The sequence below is a fragment of the Oncorhynchus mykiss genome, chromosome 17 (assembly GCF_057628025.1).
Source record: "Oncorhynchus mykiss isolate SJ-2025 chromosome 17, ASM5762802v1, whole genome shotgun sequence".
Taxonomy (NCBI): Eukaryota; Metazoa; Chordata; class Actinopteri; order Salmoniformes; family Salmonidae; genus Oncorhynchus; species Oncorhynchus mykiss.
In genome coordinates, this window is record NC_143038.1 from 71,186,282 (window position 1) to 71,206,561 (window position 20,280).

A 20,280-nucleotide genomic window follows, 5' to 3' on the forward strand; every position below is an offset into this window, starting at 1 on the left:
AGGTGGGCCCTGGTCTACTCACTACAGTACAGGTGGGCCCTGGTCTACTACACTACAGTACAGGTGGGCCCTGGTCTACTCACTACAGTACAGGTGGGCCCTGGTCTACTACACTACAGTACAGGTGGGCCCTGGTCTACTACACTACAGTACAGGTGGGCCCTGGTCTACTACACTACAGTACATGTGGGCCCTGGTCTACTACACTACAGTACAGGTGGGCCCTGGTCTACTACACTACAGTACATGTGGGCCCTGGTCTACTACACTACAGTACAGGTGGGCCCTGGTCTGGAGAGGGACAGGATCAGTAGCAGTACATTCTCAGTATTGGGCCCTGGTCTACTCACTACAGTACAGGTGGGCCCTGGTCTACTACACTACAGTACAGGTGGGCCCTGGTCTACTCACTACAGTACAGACATATCCTGGTCTACTATCTACAGTACAGACATAGCCTGGTCTACTATCTACTTTACAGACATAGCCTGGTCTGCTCACTACTGTACAGACATAGCCTGGTCTACTCACTACAGTACAGACATAGCCTGGTCTACTAACTACAGTACAGACATAGCCTGGTCTGCTCACTACTGTACAGACATAGCCTGGTCTACTATCTACTATACAGACATAGCCTGGTCTACTCACTACAGTACAGACATAGCCTGGTCTACTATCTACTATACATACATAGCCTGGTCTACTCACTACAGTACAGACATAGCCTGGTCTACTCACTACAGTACAGACATAGCCTGTTCTACTAACTACAGTACAGACATAGCCTGGTCTACTCACTACAGTACAGACATAGCCTGGTCTACTCACTACAGTACAGACATAGCCTGGTCTACTATCTACTATACAGACATAGCCTGGTCCCAGATATGGTTGTGCTGTCTTGCCAACTCCTATGGTGCCATGACAATAACCCTAGGAACTCAAACTGATCTGGGACCAGGCCCCAGGCCACGACAGGCATGCTTAGTACCAGGAGTTTTTCCTTTCCTTACCACCACCTTTCCTCCAATCCCCTGGCTCTTGACTGTCACTCCTAGCCACTGGTTGTCCTTGCTCTCCCTGTCGAGGTTTACATCTCCATCAATGTCCACGCGCTCGCAGTCAAACTCCTCGCCGGTGATTGGACAGCGGTACAGGGCGCCAGTACGCTGTCTCCGCATGAGGCCCAGTCCTCTGTCCCGGGGAGCCCCCACCAGTATCCTGGAAGACACAACACATCAGATCATTACTGGGAGACACAACACATCAGATCATTACTGGGAGACACAACACATCAGATCATTACTGGGAGACACAACACATCAGATCATTACTGGGAGACACAACACATCAGATCATTACTGGGAGACACAACACATCAGATCATTACTGGGAGACACAACACATCAGATCATTACTGGGAGCATTGTCACATGACTGACCCAGACACAAACTATCTAGTAGCTGGCCAGAACATAGTCACATGACTGACCCAGACACAAACTATCTAGTAGCTGGCCAGACTATTGTCTCATGACTGACCCAGACACAAACTATCCAGTAGTTGGCCAGAACATTGTCTCATGACTGACCCAGACACAAACTATCCAGTAGCTGGCCAGCCCATGCAAGATTTGGCTCTTGGTTCATGCCATTGTTTTGTAAACACTTTCACACAAAGGAACTTCCAACAGTGAGTGCAATGTAGTACATGTGACCCAAGCTGGGATTGAGATTTGACTGGGAGCATGGCCATGGCACAACACCGTAGTTATGGGCTTTTATTGGGACCTGGGCCCCTATTCACAAAGCGTCACAGAGTAGGAGTGCTGATCTGTGGTTTTTGCCACTTAGATTATACCGAATAAGTTTGTATGGACAGGGAGGACCTGTTCCTAGATCTGCACTCATACTCTGAGACACTTTATTAATACGGCCCCTGGAGTTGTTCCTGCATGGTCAGGTCTCATGGTCAGGTCACATGGTCAGGTCATATGATCAGGTCACATGGTCAGGAAACAGGAAACACCCTACTGAGATATTTTAGATGTTCTGTTTTTGACATGTTGTTTACAACATCAAACCTTTGTTTCTTTCGGGGTGAGGTCACTTTTCACCAACGTGCAAAGCTACTGTACAGCAGCCTGTCAATGTATCACTATGAGGTTGTTCCTAACACTGACACTACTGCGTGACGTCATGACTCTCTCCCTCGCCTATTTTTGTAACTGTTGCGGACCCAGAAAAAGGTCTTTATTTTCAGTACCGTGGTGGGTGCTGATGATTTGGGGTCGTGGCTCTGGCCTTGTACGGACAGGCTGGTCCAGGCAAGGGGCTATTTAAAAACTCACCGTTGAACCACATTCCACCCAATCAACCCTTTCCTCTCGTCTCCCGGCTCTCAGCCACGACATGACACAGGCACAGAAGCAAGACACGGAGAAACACAGTGAAAGAGGGAGAGACAGAGAGGGAGAGAGAGAGACCGATGGATGGGGAGAGAAAGACAAAGTATAAAGAGAGAGGGAGAGATAGAGCAAAGAAAATTCCCACACAGAAGAAACATTTTTTTGAGTAAAAAAGTGACAGTTTTTATTGGAAGTTTCAAAACACTGTCTCCTGTTTCATGCCTACTGGACCTATGCATTAGTTTGGGAGGGAAAGCACACGAATAACCTCAAGCACCGTCTGTCTGATATTGATATGTGCAAGCAGCACCCGGATATTACAGCTTCCTGCTGCCCCTCCTGACTATAATTATGGGTTAGCTGATAGCACTAAAGAAACCAGACGAACAGACAGAGGTCTGAGGGTTGGGGCCTGAGGGGTGGGGCCTGAGGGGTGGGGCCTGAGGGGTGAGGCCTGAGGGGTGGGGCCTGAGGGGTGGGGCCTGAGGGGTGAGGCCTGAGGGGTGAGGTCTGAGGGGTGGGGCCTGAGGGGTGGGGCCTGATGGGTGAGGCCTGAGGGGTGAGGCCTGAGACCTGAGGGGTGAGGCCTGAGGGGTGAGGCCTGAGGGGTGAGGTCTGAGGGGTGAGGTCTGAGGGGTGGGGCCTGAGGGGTGAGGCCTGGGGGGTGAGGCCTGAGGGGTGAGACCTGAGGGGTGAGGCCTGAGGGGTGAGGTCTGAGGGGTGAGGTCTAAGGGGTGAGGCCTGAGGGGTGAGGTCTGAGGGGTGAGGCCTGAGGGCTGCGGTCTGAGGGGTGAGGTCTGAGGGGTGGGGCCTGAGGGGTGAGGTCTGAGGGGTGAGGTCTGAGGGGTGGGGCCTGAGTGGTGGGGCCTGAAGGGTGAGGTCTGAGGGGTGAGGTCTGAGGGGTGAGGTCTGAGGGGTGAGGTCTGAGGGGTGAGCAGGGTGGGCAGCAGGGCTCTGTAAATCATCTGCACCACACTACGACTTGGGGACAGTAGGGTACCGTGATACTAATCTACAACTGAGATATCACAATCAGTCTCTCTGTGTGAACCAAGACTAAGACAGTCACTCCTAGCCTGATCCCCAGGTCTGTTTCTCTGGTACCTACGACAGCAAATGAGGGGTTGGTTAATGCAACGGCTAACAGACCGACTTGGTGACCAGTCAATTCCCTGCCCTGAGACATGGCTGTATAGACTCCGGTGGTGTTTATAGAGGACTCCAGTCACGTCTCGGAGCAAAGTCACTCCACTGCAGTCATGTGTTAGATGGTCCAGTACAGAAATCTCAACAGAACTCCATGCAGGGTAACAGTTGGGTTATCCAACCTGACTACAGGGTAACAGTTGGGTTATCCAACCTGACTACAGGGTAACAGTTGGGTTATCCAACCTGACTACAGGGTAACAGTTGGTTTATCCAACCTGACTACAGGGTAACAGTTGAATTATCCAACCTGACTACAGGGTAACAGTTGGGTTATCTAACCTGATTGCAGGGTAACAGTTGGGTTATCTAACCTGACTACAGGATAACAGTTGGGTTATCTAACCTGACTACAGGGTAACAGTTGGGTTATCTAACCTGACTACAGGGTAACAGTTGGGTTATCTAACCTGATTACAGGGTAACAGTTGGGTTATCTAACCTGACTACAGGATAACAGTTGGGTTATCTAACCTGACTACAGGGTAACAGTTGGGTTATCTAACCTGACTACAGGGTAACAGTTGGGTTATCTAACCTGACTACAGGATAACAGTTGGGTTATCTAACCTGACTACAGGATAACAGTTGGGTTATCTAACCTGATTACAGGGTAACAGTTGGGTTATCTAACCTGATTGCAGGGTAACAGTTGGGTTATCTAACTTGATTGCAGGGTAACAGTTGTTTTGGAGAAGGTGGAGGGGTGGGGTGAGGGGAGGTCAGGAGGTCAAGAGGGATGGAGGGGAGGAGGGGTGGAGGGGTGAGGGGAGGTCAGGAGGTCAAGAGTGGTGGAGGGGAGGAGGGGTGAAGGGATGGAAGGGTGGAGGTGGTCAAGAGGGAGGAGGGGTAGATAAGACAGCTGTACACCTCTCCCCTCTTCTCATCCCTCCTCACCCTTTCTCTTCACCCTGTGGCCTCTACAGACATGCAAGCAAACACACATGCAGACAGGCAGACAGGCAGACAGGCAGACAGACAGACAGACAGACAGACAGACAGACAGACAGGCAGGCAGGCAGGCAGGCAGGCAGACAGGCAGACAGTTCGCTCCTGGGTTTCCCTTTGTAATCCGTGGTAGTTTGCGTCAGAGTTGGGTTCAATCTCTGTCCTGTATTGACTCCTTCCCTGTTTGATGGTTCGTTGGAGGGTGTAGCAAGATTTCTTAGAAGCTTCCGGATTAGTGTCCCACTCCTTGAAACCGGTAGCTCTAGCTTTTAGGTCAGTGCGGATGTTTCCTGAAATCCATGGATTCTGTTTGGGATATGTACGTACGGTCACTGTGGGAACGATGTTGTCGATGCACTTTATTAATGAAGCCGGTGACTGATGTCGTAAACTCCTTAATGCCATCGGATGAATCCCGGAACATATTCCAGCCTGTGCTAGCATAACAATCCTGTAGCTTAGCATTCGCTTCCTAGGACCATTTCCGTATTGAGAGCATCACTGGTACTTCCTGTTTGAGTTTTTCCTTGTAAGCAGGAATCAAATCTAATCAAATCAAATTTTATTTGTCACATACACATGGCTAGCAGATGTTAATGCGAGTGTAGCGAAATGCTTGTGCTTCTAGTTCCGACCATGCAGTAATAACCAACAAGTAATCTAGCTAACAATTCCAAAACTACTACCAAGTGTAAGGGGATAAAGAATATGTACGTAAAGATATATGAATGAGTGATGGTAAAGAGCAGCATAGGCAAGATACAGTAGATGGTATCGAGTGCAGTATGTACATATGAGATGAGTATGTAAACAAAGTGGCATAGTTAAAATGGCTAGTGATACATGTATTACATAAGGATACAGTCGATGATATAGAGTACAGTATATACGTATGCATATGAGATGAATAATGTAGGGTATGTAAACATTATATTAGGTAGCATTGTTTAAAGTGGCTAGTGATATATTTTACATAATTTCCCATCAATTCCCATTATTAAAGTGGCTGGAGTTGAGTCAGTGTGTTGGCAGCAGCCACTCAATGTTAGTGGTGGCTGTTTAACAGTCTGATGGCCTTGAGATAGAAGCTGTTTTTCAGTCTCTCGGTCCCAGCTTTGATGCACCTGTACTGACCTCGCCTTCTGGATGATAGCGGGGTGAACAGGCAGTGGCTCAGGTAGTTGTTGTCCTTGATGATCTTTATGGCCTTCCTGTGACATCGGGTGGTGTAGGTGTCCTGGAGGGCAGGTAGTTTGCCCCCGGTGATGCGTTGTGCAGACCTCACTACCCTCTGGAGAGCCTTACGGTTGTGGGCGGAGCAGTTGCCGTACCAGGCGGTGATACAGCCCGACAGGATGCTCTCGATTGTGCATCTGTAGAAGTTTGTGAGTGCTTTTGGTGACAAGCCGAATTTCTTCAGCCTCCTGAGGTTGAAGAGGCGCTGCTGCGCCTTCTTCACGATGCTGTCTGTGTGGGTGGACCAATTCAGTTTGTCTGTGATGTGTACACCGAGGAACTTAAAACTTACTACCACTACTGTTCCATCGATGTGGATAGGGGGGTGTTCCCTCTGCTGTTTCCTGAAGTCCACAATCATCTCCTTAGTTTTGTTGACGTTTAGTGTGAGGTTATTTTCCTGACACCACACTCCGAGGGCCCTCACCTCCTCCCTGTAGGCCGTCTCGTCGTTGTTGGTAATCAAGCCTACCACTGTTGTGTCTTCCGCAAACTTGAGTGGTGGACCATCCTAACAATCCTCGACTTCGGCGATGTCATTTACAAAATAGCCTCCAATACCCTACTCAACAAATTGGATGCAGTCTATCACAGTGCAATCCGTTTTGTCACCAAAGCCTCATATAATACCCACCATTGCGACCTGTACGCTCTCGTTGGCTGGCCCTCGCTTCATACTCGTCGCCAAACCCACTGGCTCCATGTCATCTACAAGACCCTGCTAGGTAAAGTCCCCCCTTATCTCAGCTCGCTGGTCAACATAGCATCTCCCACCTGTAGCACACGCTCCAGCATGTATATCTCTCTGGTCACCCCCAAAACCAATTCATTCTTTGGTCGCCTCTCCTTCCAGTTCTCTGCTGCCAATGAATGGAACGAACTACAAAAATCTCTGAAACTGGAAACACTTATCTCCCTCACTAGCTTTAAGCACCAACTGTCAGAGCAGCTCACAGATTACTGCACCTGTACATAGCCCACCTATAATTTAGCCCAAACAACTACCTCTTTCCCTACTGTATTTAATTTATTTATTTATTTTGCTCCTTTGCACCCCATTATTTTTATTTCTACTTTGCACATTCTTCCACTGCAAATCTACCATTCCAGTGTTTTACTTGCTATATTGTATTTACTTTGACACCATGGCCTTTTTTTGCCTTTAACTCCCTTATCTCACCTCATTTGCTCACATCGTATATAGACTTGTTTATACTGTATTATTGACTGTATGTTTGTTTTACTCCATGTGTAACTCTGTGTTGTTGTATCTGTCGAACTGCTTTGCTTTATCTTGGCCAGGTCGCAATTGTAAATGAGAACTTGTTCTCAACTTGCCTACCTGGTTAAATAAAGGTGAAATAAAATAAAAATAAATAAGAGAGTGAGAGTGAGAGCCTGGCCCCAGATCTGTTTGGGCTGTCTTGCCAACTCCTATTGTCATTGACACACTGAACACCTATGGGACTAAGCTATACAGCAATCAATAATGAGATAGGATATGAGAGAGAGACCCACATCAAACATCTCCAATCCAAAGTTAAATCTAGAATCTAAATCTGTAAATTTGCCATCCCTCTATATTATCACATAATAGAATACATTATGTAGCCAGAAACAATGGCTGAAGGTTAAAATTAACAAAAGTGTGGAAATGCAAACAAATTTAAACAATATTTATGATCCTTATAGTAGAATAGAATAGAATACTGTAGAGTAGAATAGAATACTGTAGAATAGAATACTGTAGAATAGAATAGAATACTGTAGAATAGAATACTGTAGAATAGAATACTGTAGAATAGAATAGAATACTGTAGAATAGAATACTGTAGAATAGAATACTGTAGAATAGAATAGAATACTGTAGAATAGAATACTGTAGAATACAATACTGTAGAATAGAATACTGTAGAATAGAATACTATAGAATAGAATACTGTAGAATAGAATACTGTAGAATAGAATACTGTAGAATAGAATAGAATACTGTAGAATATAATATAATACTGTAGAATAGAATACTGTAGAATAGAATACTGTAGAATAGAATACTGTAGAATAGAATACTATAGAATAGAATACTGTAGAATAGAATACTGTAGAATAGAATACTGTAGAATAGAATAGAATACTGTAGAATAGAATAGAATACTGTAGAATAGAATACTGTAGAATAGAATACTGTAGAATAGAATAGAATACTGTAGAATAGAATACTGTAGAATAGAATACTGTAGAATAGAATAGAATACTGTAGAATAGAATACTGTAGAATAGAATACTGTAGAATAGAATACTGTAGAATAGAATAGAATACTGTAGAATAGAATACTGTAGAATAGAATACTGTAGAATAGAATACTATAGAATAGAATACTGTAGAATAGAATACTGTAGAATAGAATAGAATACTGTAGAATAGAATACTGTAGAATAGAATAGAATACTGTAGAATAGAATACTGTAGAATAGAATAGAATACTGTAGAATAGAATACTGTAGAATACAATACTGTAGAATAGAATACTGTAGAATAGAATACTATAGAATAGAATACTGTAGAATAGAATACTGTAGAATAGAATACTGTAGAATAGAATAGAATACTGTAGAATATAATATAATACTGTAGAATAGAATACTGTAGAATAGAATACTGTAGAATAGAATACTGTAGAATAGAATACTATAGAATAGAATACTGTAGAATAGAATACTGTAGAATAGAATACTGTAGAATAGAATAGAATACTGTAGAATAGAATAGAATACTGTAGAATAGAATACTGTAGAATAGAATACTGTAGAATAGAATAGAATACTGTAGAATAGAATACTGTAGAATAGAATACTGTAGAATAGAATAGAATACTGTAGAATAGAATACTGTAGAATAGAATACTGTAGAATAGAATACTGTAGAATAGAATAGAATACTGTAGAATAGAATACTGTAGAATAGAATACTGTAGAATAGAATACTATAGAATAGAATACTGTAGAATAGAATACTGTAGAATAGAATAGAATACTGTAGAATAGAATACTGTAGAATAGAATACTGTAGAATAGAATACTATAGAATAGAATACTGTAGAATAGAATACTGTAGAATAGAATAGAATACTGTAGAATAGAATACTGTAGAGTAGAATAGAATATAGAGGTGGAAACTAATACAGAACTATATTTTCCCCATAATGTGTTGTTGAACTCTTGTAAATGTTCAAGAGGACAATGGTAACATCTCCAAGCTAACCCCACCCAGGGCATCTCTAGCATATTGTCCCCCCCCCCCCACTAGGAAATCAATATTCAAATGGAAATTTCCAACCAAGATGGGGGAATGATTGGCCCTAAGATCTCACGTCTAAAGATCCAACAACCACCATTGCAACCCTCAACCCTCTCTCCACAAATAGGAGCCCCAATGTCTATCTTACCTCCAGAATCCACGAGGTGTACATGTGTTAGGTATGTACACGAAAACAATATTTTTAAATGATACCAAGCGTACAGATACATGGATGTGTTAGATCTAATAATAGAAAATCATGTGAGACTGACATCTAAGCATAAAATAACACAAAGAAGACAACTTGAAATGGAACTATCCAACAGGCAGTATGAGGCAGTCATAATTTCACACAGCTGGTCTAAGGGACTGCCTAACTGCTTAATATGAACCCAGTCCACACAGTATATTTCTCCCACTTAAATGCTAAATAAAAAATGTTGCCAAGCGACTGACTGATGCTCTAGCATTCTAATCACACAGCCTGGTCCCATCTGGTCTGCCTGTTCTGTTCTGCTTCTGTCATGTACTGTCATGTTGTGTCTTGTTTCTGTCCTTTCTCTTCACCCTGTCTCCCTCTGCTGGTCGTGTTAGGTTACCTTTTCTCCCCCTCTTTCCCCCAGCTGTCCCTTGTCTTCTCTGACTACCTCGTTCACCCCTTTTCCCACCTGTTCCCTTTTTCCCTCTGATTAGGTCTCTATATCTCTCTCTCTTTCTGCTCCTGTCTTTGTCGGATTCTTGTTTGTGTTAGTCATGCCTGAACCAGACTATCGTCATGTTTGCTGCAACCTTGTCCTGTCCTGTCGGAATCTGCCGGTCCATCTGAGCCTACCTATGTTTGGTTATTAAAGAAGCTCTGTTTACATTAATTCGCTTTTGGGTCCTCATTCACGCACCGTAACAGCTTCAATAAGCAGAATCGTCCTGGGAGGCCTTCATATCCTTCGGATGCCGTCTAGCCTCAAGGCCACAGAAGTAATAGGTCAGACACACCGGGAAGGACTGTCAAATGTTTGCCTGCCGACAGTAGTTAGCACCTCTGAACAGAGTGTCGGCACTCATTCTATTTTGTGTTCACGCAGAAAAAAAACCTGTTGATACTAGCCATATGGCCACAGATAAATAACTACCTAGCAAAATGACGAATAAACAATTTAATTCACTCTCCGTAATCCCATAGCAAAATGTTTAGCTAGCTAGTTTATGTTAGCATATTCGCTAGCTAGCACAACGTAGCTAGCTAGCTAGTTAATGTTAGCATATTCGCTAGCTAGCACAACGTAGCTAGCTAGCTAGGTAGGTACATTGCACTAACTAGGCAGCTAACAGGCAGCTATTTCATGGAAATGAATTGTGATTCAATTATAATGTCAGTAATAGCTCCGGTGGTTAACTAGCTTGGAGGAAGTATTTAGTGTTGTGTGTCTGCACACTTAGCCATAGCCTACATTGTATATGAAGTGTGACTGGCTCATGAGATTTGGATATTTTTTTCCTTTCTGTTGTCAATCCTATTGGCCCCGCCACATGGGGTTTTGTGCTCTCTGATTGTTTCAAAGTCAAGTTGTTGGCCACTGACAAGAATTGTGATTCTACAAGTAGAAACGGCAGGATCGTCACTACCGGGTCGGCAAACATTAGGCAACGCGTTTTTTCTAGCAAGAGAAGGAACGGCCTCCCGCTGTGATAAGTACCTATCAGCAGTCTATCGGCAGTGAGAGTCTCAATGTGTTTCATGCTTTAAGCCATCTGTTTACATTGACATCTGCCCCCTACCTCAAAGACTCCAGTCACCCAAGTCATAGACTGTTCTCTCTGCTACCGCACTGCAAGCGGTACCGGAGCGCCAAGTCTAGAATCAAAAGGCTTCTAAAACAGCTTCTACCCCCAAGACATAATGCCATACTGCTGAAGAACTAATCAACCTGCCCTTTTGTTTTTACACTGCTGCTACTCGCTGTTTATTATCTATGCATAGGCACTTTACAAATTACCTAGACTAACCTGTACCCCTGCACATTGACTCGGTACCGGTACCCCCTGTATATAGTCTCCACATTGACTCTGTACCGGTACCCCCTGTATATAGCCTCCACATTGACTCTGTACCAGTACCCCCTGTATATAGACTCCACATTGACTCTGTACCGGTACCCCCTGTATATAGCCTCCACATTGACTCTGTACCGGTACCCCCTGTATATAGTCTCCACATTGACTCTGTACCGGTACCCCCTGTATATAGACTCCACATTGACTCGGTACCGGTACCCCCTGTATATAGCCTCCACATTAACTCTGTACCGGTACCCCCTGTATATAGCCTCCACATTGACTCTGTACCAGTACCCCCTGTATATAGTCTCTACATTGACTCTGTACCGGTACCCCCTGTATATAACCTCCACATTGACTCTGTACCAGTACCCCCTGTATATAGACTCCACATTGACTCTGTACCGGTACCCCCTGTATATAACCTCCACATTGACTCTGTACCGGTACCCCCTGTATATAGACTCCACATTGACTCGGTACCGGTACCCCCTGTATATAGCCTCCACATTGACTCTGTACCGGTACCACCTGTATATAGTCTCTACATTGACTCTGTACCGGTACCCCCTGTATATAGTCTCCACATTGACTCTGTACCGGTACCCCCTGTATATAGCCTCCACACTGACTCTGTACCAGTACCCCCTGTATATAGTCTCCACATTGACTCTGTACCGGTACTCCCTGTATATAGTCTCCACATTAACTCTGTACCGGTACCCCCTGTATATAGCCTCCACACTGACTCTGTACCAGTACCCCCTGTATATAGTCTCCACATTAACTCTGTACCAGTACCCCCTGTATATAGTCTCCACATTGACTCTGTACCGGTACCCCCTGTATATAGCCTCCACATTGACTCTGTACCAGTACCCTCTGTATATAGCCTCTACATTGACTCTGTACTGGTACCCCCTGTATATAGCCTCCACATTGACTCTGTACTGGTACCCCCTGTATATAGCCTCCACATTGACTCTGTACCAGTACCCCCTGTATATAGCCTCCACATTGACTCTGTACCGGTACCCCCTGTATATAGCCTCCACATGGACTCTGTACCAGTACCCCCTGTATATATCCTCCACATTGACTCGGTACCGTAACACCCTGTATATAGTCTCCACATTGACTCTGTACCAGTATCCCTGTATATAGCCTCCACATTGACTCTGTACCGGTACCCCCTGTATATAGCCTCCACATTGACTCTGTACCGGTACCACCTGTATATAGCCTCCACATTGACTCTGTACCGGTACCCCCTGTATATAGCCTCCACATTGACTCTGTACCAGTATCCCTGTATATAGCCTCCACATTGACTCTGTACCGGTACCCCCTGTATATAGCCTCCACATTGACTCTGTACCGGTACCACCTGTATATAGCCTCCACATTGACTCTGTACCGGTACCCCCTGTATATAGCCTCCACATTGACTCTGTACCAGTACCCCCTGTATATAGCCTCCACATTGACTCTGTACCAGTACCCCCTGTATATAGCCTCCACATTGACTCTGTACCAGTACCCCCTGTATATAGCCTCTTTATTGTTACATAAATGTGTTTTTGATTGATTAGATTTTTTTTAACTTTAGTTTATTTAGTAAATATTTTATTAACTCTATTTATTTGAACTGCATTGTTGGGCTTGTAAGTAATCATTTTTTTTATATTTAACTAGGAAAGTCAGTTAAGAACAAATTCTTATTTACAATGACAGCCTACCAAAAGGCAAAATACCTCCTGCGGGGACAGGGGCCTGGGATGAATCAAATCAAATCAAATGTATTCATATAGCCCTTCGTACATCAGCTGATATCTCAAAGTGCTGTACAGAAACCCAGCCTAACCCCCCCCCCCCCCCCCCAAAAAAAAAAAAACAACCTGTTTACACCTGTTGTACCCGGCACATGTGACAAATAAAATTTGATTTGAAACCTGGCTGTAATGATTGTGAGTGCCACCAGCTACAGAATGTAGGTCTACTATTTATGTCTCTGAGCCACTGGCCACTGGCCACAGAAACCTAAACCTTCACCATTGACCAACTACTCCTGTATACATTCCACCTGAGATCCAAGGGAAGGCAAGATACCCAAGTCTAAACATGGGATGTGCTGTGTTTGTGTGTATTTTACATGCAGAGATTCTCCATGGTTTTGTTTACATTTATGTGGTTTAGCCTGGGACAACAGTTCTGTTTGTGCTTCAGTCATCTCATCACAACAAACACAACAGATGTTAGGTGTAGACCTCAGGCTGCATTTTATAATATTAGACAACAATTTCTTTATCGTCAATAATAAATCAAGGTGTTTATACCACAGACACAGCAGGCAGAAAGCTGCTTCCATCAACCCCTGGATCTCTGACATTTCCCCTTCTCACACACACACACACACACTCACACACACACACACACACACACACGCATGCCCCCCCCACCCCAGACTGTAATTTCCCTTTACTTTAATGGCACCTCTCCAATCTCAGCTCATTATCAGAGCCCAGTCTCATACAGGACCTGAATAAATTGTATTTGTCAGAGTAGGGGGCCTTGTCATGGTTTATTAATATCTGCAGCTTTAGGGGAAGGTGTGGAGGAGAGGGGAATATAGGGAGAGAGTAGATGAGAAGAGATAAGATGATAGGGGAATATAGGGAGAGAGTAGATAAGAGGAGATGAGATGAGAGGGGAATATAGGGAGAGAGGGGATGAGAAGAGAAGATAAGAGGAGAGGAGAGGAGAGGAGAGGAGAGGAGAGGAGAGGAGAGGAGAGGAGAGGAGAGGAGGGATTGGGTTTTATAGGCTCTTCATGTCACAGTCAGGGGCTTGAGTCAACTAAGACAAATTTAGCACCAGCTGAGCTGTTCATCACTCAAACAACAGAGAGAAATAACTCTTACTGTCTTGACATGAATCATGCGTTGGTCAATAGTCCTAAGTCAAGTGTAATATATGAGAGAGAGAGAGAGAGAGAGAGAGACTGGATTAATCTCATGCTTTTGCTCTTACATCTAAGCCTCAATCAATACGACTGTATATGAAGTGTTTGCTAACTGGTAAGAACTCAGTGTGTGCGTGTGTGTGTGTTGCTCACTGCCGAATAAGCAAAATTCTCTCTCATACACACACACACACACACACACACACACACACACACACACACACACACACACACACACACACACACACTCAAAGACAGAAAAACAGAGCAGCTGATTAATTTTGCCCATCCATCAGATGGCAGCTTATGGTGTTTCTTTTCTTCCTGACTCTGCAGATTGTCCCTGCCTGCCTGCCTGCCTGCCTGTCCCCCTGGCTGCCTGTCCCCCTGGCTGCCTGCGAGGGCTGCAGAGTAATATCGCTGAAAGCTACTGAGTCTTAATTCAAGGCTAGACAGGGCACTGGCTCGGCTGTGGGATAATGTTAATTAGACAGGGAACGGATGGTGTGGGAGGAAGAACTAAAAACACTAGTGTGCTGATTAGTTTGTGTTGGCTTATTGTGTGTGTGTGTGTGTGTGTGTGTGTGTGTGTGTGTGTGTGTGTGTGTGTGTGTGTGTGTGTGTGTGTGTGTGTGTGTGTGTGTGTGTGTGTGTGTGTGTGTGTGTGTACACATACCCCACTCCCTCCCTCTCTGATCCATCACAAACAGATAAATAACGAAACCTTACAATAGGAAAGCTCTGACATTTACCAGCCATGTACTTGAATGGTCCAGATCCAAGGACATTACTTACTATGTGAAAGTCTAACGAGTAGAAGAGGAGAGAGCTTGAAAAGAAAAAATGGAAAAAAAAAATAAAGAATGGATTTTGGGAGGAAAAGGGGGGGCAGGTTCATTTTCAACTCTTCAGCAGCTCTTGTAAAGCAGGGGGTTTTATTGGACCATTTTGATGCAAATTAGCTCTCAGAAATGGTTCAATCTGTTTGGAATGTGTGAAGGAGTTTTGTACTGCGCCCTTTCAAACATTCATAAATGTGATGATAGAGACGGGGAGAGAGACAGCTGTAGCCTACTGTAAAGACTCTCTGTTTCTCAAAAAATAAACTGGTTATTGAAATAAAATAAAAACATGCTGAATGACACGACTAAATGTGCAATGTGAAACATTGTCTGTTTTTGTGTCTTTTAGTGCAAAGAAAATGCATAATTAGCATAATTAGCAGTGGACAATGCATAAGGTTAATCCCGTCGTCATTCCCATGTAGGATTAGTTCAGCTTCAAAGCACTGCTTTTGAACAATATTCATTGCAAAATTAATCCAACTGGAGGCACGGGGATATACAGTTTTATTTCCCAGCCTGCCCCACGGCTCCCGAAGCACTGGTATCCTGTCTAAAATAGGCAGCATTCCCACTACGAATGGAATTGGGCTCTCAACGTGAAGCTCAGTGCAACCTGACCCGCTCTGCTCCTGTGGTGGGACGTTTTAGGTCCACTGACTTCAACAGTCAACCTTCCAACCACTAGAGAGGACCATTTAAAAACGACCATGGACAGTCAACCATTAAGGAAGACATTTTAAAAACCAACAGGGACAGTCAACCAGTAAGGAAGACATTTTAAAAACCAACAGGGACAGTCAACCAGTAAGGAAGACATTTTAAAAACCAACAGGGACAGTCAACCACTAGGGAGGACAATTTAAAAACCAACAGGGACAGTCAACCACTAGGGAGGACAATTTAAAAACCAACAGGGACAGTCAACCACTAGGGAGGACAATTTAAAAACCAACAGGGACAGTCAACCAGTAAGGAAGACATTTTAAAAACCAACAGGGACAGTCAACCAGTAAGGAAGACAATTTAAAAACCAACAGGGACAGTCAACCACTAGGGAGGACAATTTAAAAACGACCAGGGACAGTCAACCAGTAAGGAAGACATTTTAAAAACCGTCAGGGACAGTCAACCAGTAAGGAAGACATTTTAAAAACCGTCAGGGACAGTCAACCACTAGGGAGGACAATTTAAAAACGACCAGGGACAGTCAACCACTAGGGAGGACAATTTAAAAACGACCTGGGACAGTCAACCACTAGGGAGGACAATTTAAGAAGTGGAATTTTTAATCACCCGCAACCTTTTTCAAGAATGACTGCCAGGGTAGGAAGATTGAATACTGAGACTCAATCACTCTAAACTGGAACAACCATCTCAGTAACGGGTGAAATAAGTCCAACTTCTAACAGATTGGTTTAGTTTAAAAATATGTTTGTTATTTATCTTTGTGTATCATAAAATGCATCAACCAATCAATACTGTAATAGAGCATGCTGGGAAATATGACATACGTATGTAGAATCCTTCTTGCCTTCCGAAGAAACATCAAAGAAACCTTTTTTTCAAAATGGTTCTTAGGATGTTAAAGGTTCTAGATAGAACCGTTTGCCTTACAAAGAACCATTGTCTTCCAAAAACAGGGCTTCAGATCAAAACGGTTCTTGATAGAACCCTATCATTCCGCAAAGAACCCTTTTGGAACAATATTTTCTATGAGTGTAGGACACTTTAAAAAACGACCAGGGACAGATTACCACCAGGGAGGACACTTAAAAAACGACCAGGGACAGATTACCACCAGGGAGGACACTTTAAAAATTACCAGGGACAGATTACCACCAGGGAGGTCACTTTAAAAAACGACCAGGGACAGATTACCACCAGGGAGGACACTTAAAAACGACCAGGGACAGATTACCACCAGGGAGGACACTTTAAAAAACGACCAGGGACAGATTACCACCAGGGAGGACACTTAAAAACGACCAGGGACAGATTACCACCAGGGAGGACACTTAAAAACGACCAGGGACAGATTACCACCAGGGAGGACACTTTAAAAAACGACCAGGGACAGATTACCACCAGGGAGGACACTTTAAAAATGACTAGTGACACACACAGAAGCTACCCAAGGTAGTGGGAGATTTGGGGCTTCCTGTTGATGTCCCGGGCTATATTATCCTACATTGGCTTCTAGTTGCATATTAGAAGGAGATATTACCAGGGTAAGAGGGACTGTAGACATCTTCCAGGGACTGATACAGATCATACAAGGAGAAGAATGTTTTGTGACCTGTGTCACAGAGGACAAGGGCAATGATTCTCCTCACCCCAATCACGCAAGGCAGCAGAGCTCTCATATAAGACCATGTGACCAATATAGAACACTGGATGATGTCACTCTGAAGACCAAGCTAGAGGCCAAGCTCCTACACGCTGCCATAGCCCTATTGTTGCAATCAATATGTATTGTAAAGCATCTCAGGCCATACTACACATACACATACAGTAGATACCTCTGACAATGGTTGATGACATCTGTACCTATACAAAGAAGCTAAATGGCCGACATACCACTCGGGCAAATTAGACAGTGGAGGGGTCTCTCTTCATCAAGCAAAGAGCTGCTATTGCAGGATCCCCTTCTCTTACCAGTATAAATAGACAACACACACATAACACCAGCAGCAGCCCCATCCCCCAAGCCGAGACCATCTGCACACACACACACGCACACACAAACACATGCACACACACACGCACACACACACACACACACACACGCACACACACACACCATCTCCTCCACTTGACTAGCATTACAAGGTGCTCCTTCAGTTTATCTTAGCTAAAGCCTCTCTGTAGTCTATATAAGACATTACCAATCAGTAGAAAGATGCTCCTATATAAATCTTGGAGGTCCACCTCAATCCCCCAGGCTCTTGGCCCCGAGTGAGACGGAGGCATACCTATCATTTCCTTCACTTCCTTCCTTTCCATGCAAAAAAAAAAGCTAGGATCAGCTTTCCTCTTGTCAGTCAATATACCTCTGTGTTACATGAGATGGAGGACAGGGGCCAGGCTAGAATATACCTTTTCTGCTATGCTTCCTACTGATTGATAATGTCCTATAGACTACGGGGAGTCGGGGGGGGGGGGGGGGGGGGGGTTATGAGTCACTGGATTATAGATTCAGTGACTCATAAAGGTTATGAGTCACTGGATCTGTAATAGAAGCTTCATGAGTTGTACGAAATCATTCGACAGTGTTGGCAATGAATGGTGACACAGCAACTATAATGTGAGTATAATGTGAGCAACTAACCTGGTGAGTGTAATGTGAGCAACTAACCTGGTGAGTGTCAGAAGAGTCAGGTGGATCAGGACAGGATAAACTGGAGCCTCAGTGAGAAGACAATACAATATTACCCACTGGCCACAGAAACCTAAACCTTGTTACCACAAGGATGAAATGAGTCAACGGTATCTAGTATATTAAGCGTTAAGCTTGAGGCTAATCACGTTTGGTTCCTCTTCTAATGAAAGGTTTGATACAACGGACACTAAGTCTAATGGCTGTTCTGGTTATAATCAAAGTCCTGCAAAGGATCTTAACACGTGCACCTATTTTCAAATAAGGTTTACATAAAAGTATGATTCAAGTGCTTCGTTATCTCAGCTACTGGCACCGGTCAGTGCTTCATTATCTTAGCTACTGGCACCGGTCAGTGCTTCATTATCTTAGCTACTGGCACCGGTCAGTGCTTCATTATCTTAGCTACTGGCACCGGTCAGTGCTTCATTATCTTAGCTACTGGCACCGGTCAGTGCTTCATTATCTTAGCTACTGGCACCACACATGCTTTTTTATCTTAGCTACTGGCACCGGTCAGTGCTTCATTATCTTAGCTACTGGCACCGGTCAGTGCTTCATTATCTTAGCTACTGGCACCACACATGCTTTTTTATCTTAGCTACTGGCACCGGTCAGTGCTTCATTATCTTAGCTACTGGCACCGGTCAGTGCTTCATTATCTTAGCTACTGGCACCGGTCAGTGCTTCATTATCTCAGCTACTGGCACCGGTCAGTGCTTCATTATCTTAGCTACTGGCACCGGTCAGTGCTTCATTATCTCAGCTACTGGCACCGGTCAGTGCTTCATTATCTCAGCTACTGGCACCGGTCAGTGCTTCATTATCTCAGCTACTGGCACCGGTCAGTGCTTCATTATCTCAGCTACTGGCACCGGTCAGTGCTTCATTATCTCAGCTACTGGCACCGGACGTGTTAGCTCATAATATTTCAGGAAGCCGCAGAGCATATCAGTTCTCCATGAAGTGAAGGATAAAAGTTGAAGGGAAGGGATGCTCCATATACATTCCAATGACTTAAAGGTTAAAAGTTAAAGGTGAGTTTTTAATCATAAAATGAACAAGGTAGTGTGGTCAAAGACTTTAGTAACTTAGTTGTAGTCATGGTTACCTATAAAAAATAATTTGGTGCAGAGGTTTTGAAATATTTATGAACTTATTTTTGGATATCTTTGGAACTACCCACAATGCACTATTGTCAACGTCATATGGAGAACTGGTGCTACCCAAGTATCTCCAGCTGACTAACGTTAGCTACTAGCATGTAATTACATTCAAAACCAAGTGTTGGCATTGGTGAGATACTATGTACACTGGCTAAGAAGAAACCATAGAAATTCATGTGAAAAACTGCCTCTCCTCTTTTCCTGCATGTTTGGTAGTGGTAGTCGAGCGAGCGAGCGAGTGTTGTAGTAGTTTTCCATCATCCGTAGCTAGTGCAGTGATACCCACAAGGATGAGCTTGCTTTGAAGTGGGACCAGTTTGTGCGGTTGAAGCGAGTGGATTGGAGGGAGGGAACCGCAAGCCCATCTACTGTATGCAGTTTCACCACGGAGGACTTCGATGGCTTAGTATAACCAATGAAAGAAAGGATTCAGAGTGAGACTCCGACTGAAACTAGATGCTGGGCCGAACATGAATGTGAAAGATGCAACCTCTGTTCCCTACCGACCTACAGATACATCAGCAGTGATGGAGATGAACCGGGTAAATTCAATGTGGATTTACCACACTATATCGAATTGGATTAGCTGACTCTCCCTTAGCAGGCTAGTTGGCTAACAACCGTGCAAGTTCATTTATAACAATAAACTCATAAAGTATTCGCTTGTTAGTTGGCTGAACATTTGACTGAAAATCAGTAATCATGAGCACAAACAATTTGGTTTAATTCGAAGTTATACATTTGAAGTTATTTCTGTTGGGAGTTTGACATTTATAG

The 20,280-nt window shown here is 44.1% G+C and overlaps 1 protein-coding gene across 5 annotated transcripts in view; it reads right to left on the reverse strand.

Moving 5' to 3' along the window:
- The window catches only part of itga7 (integrin subunit alpha 7), a 128,169-nt gene that overhangs the window by 99,016 nt on the left and 8,873 nt on the right, over window positions 1-20,280 (reverse strand). For all 5 annotated transcript variants that reach the window (XR_016488101.1, XM_036950907.2, XM_090206478.1 and 2 more), the window contains exon 2: window positions 1,017-1,224. Coding sequence is in view for 4 of the 5 variants with exons in the window: in XM_036950907.2 (XP_036806802.2) it covers window positions 1,017-1,224 (208 nt within the window). In the remaining variant the exon portion in view is untranslated. The remainder of the gene's footprint in view (window positions 1-1,016; window positions 1,225-20,280) is intronic.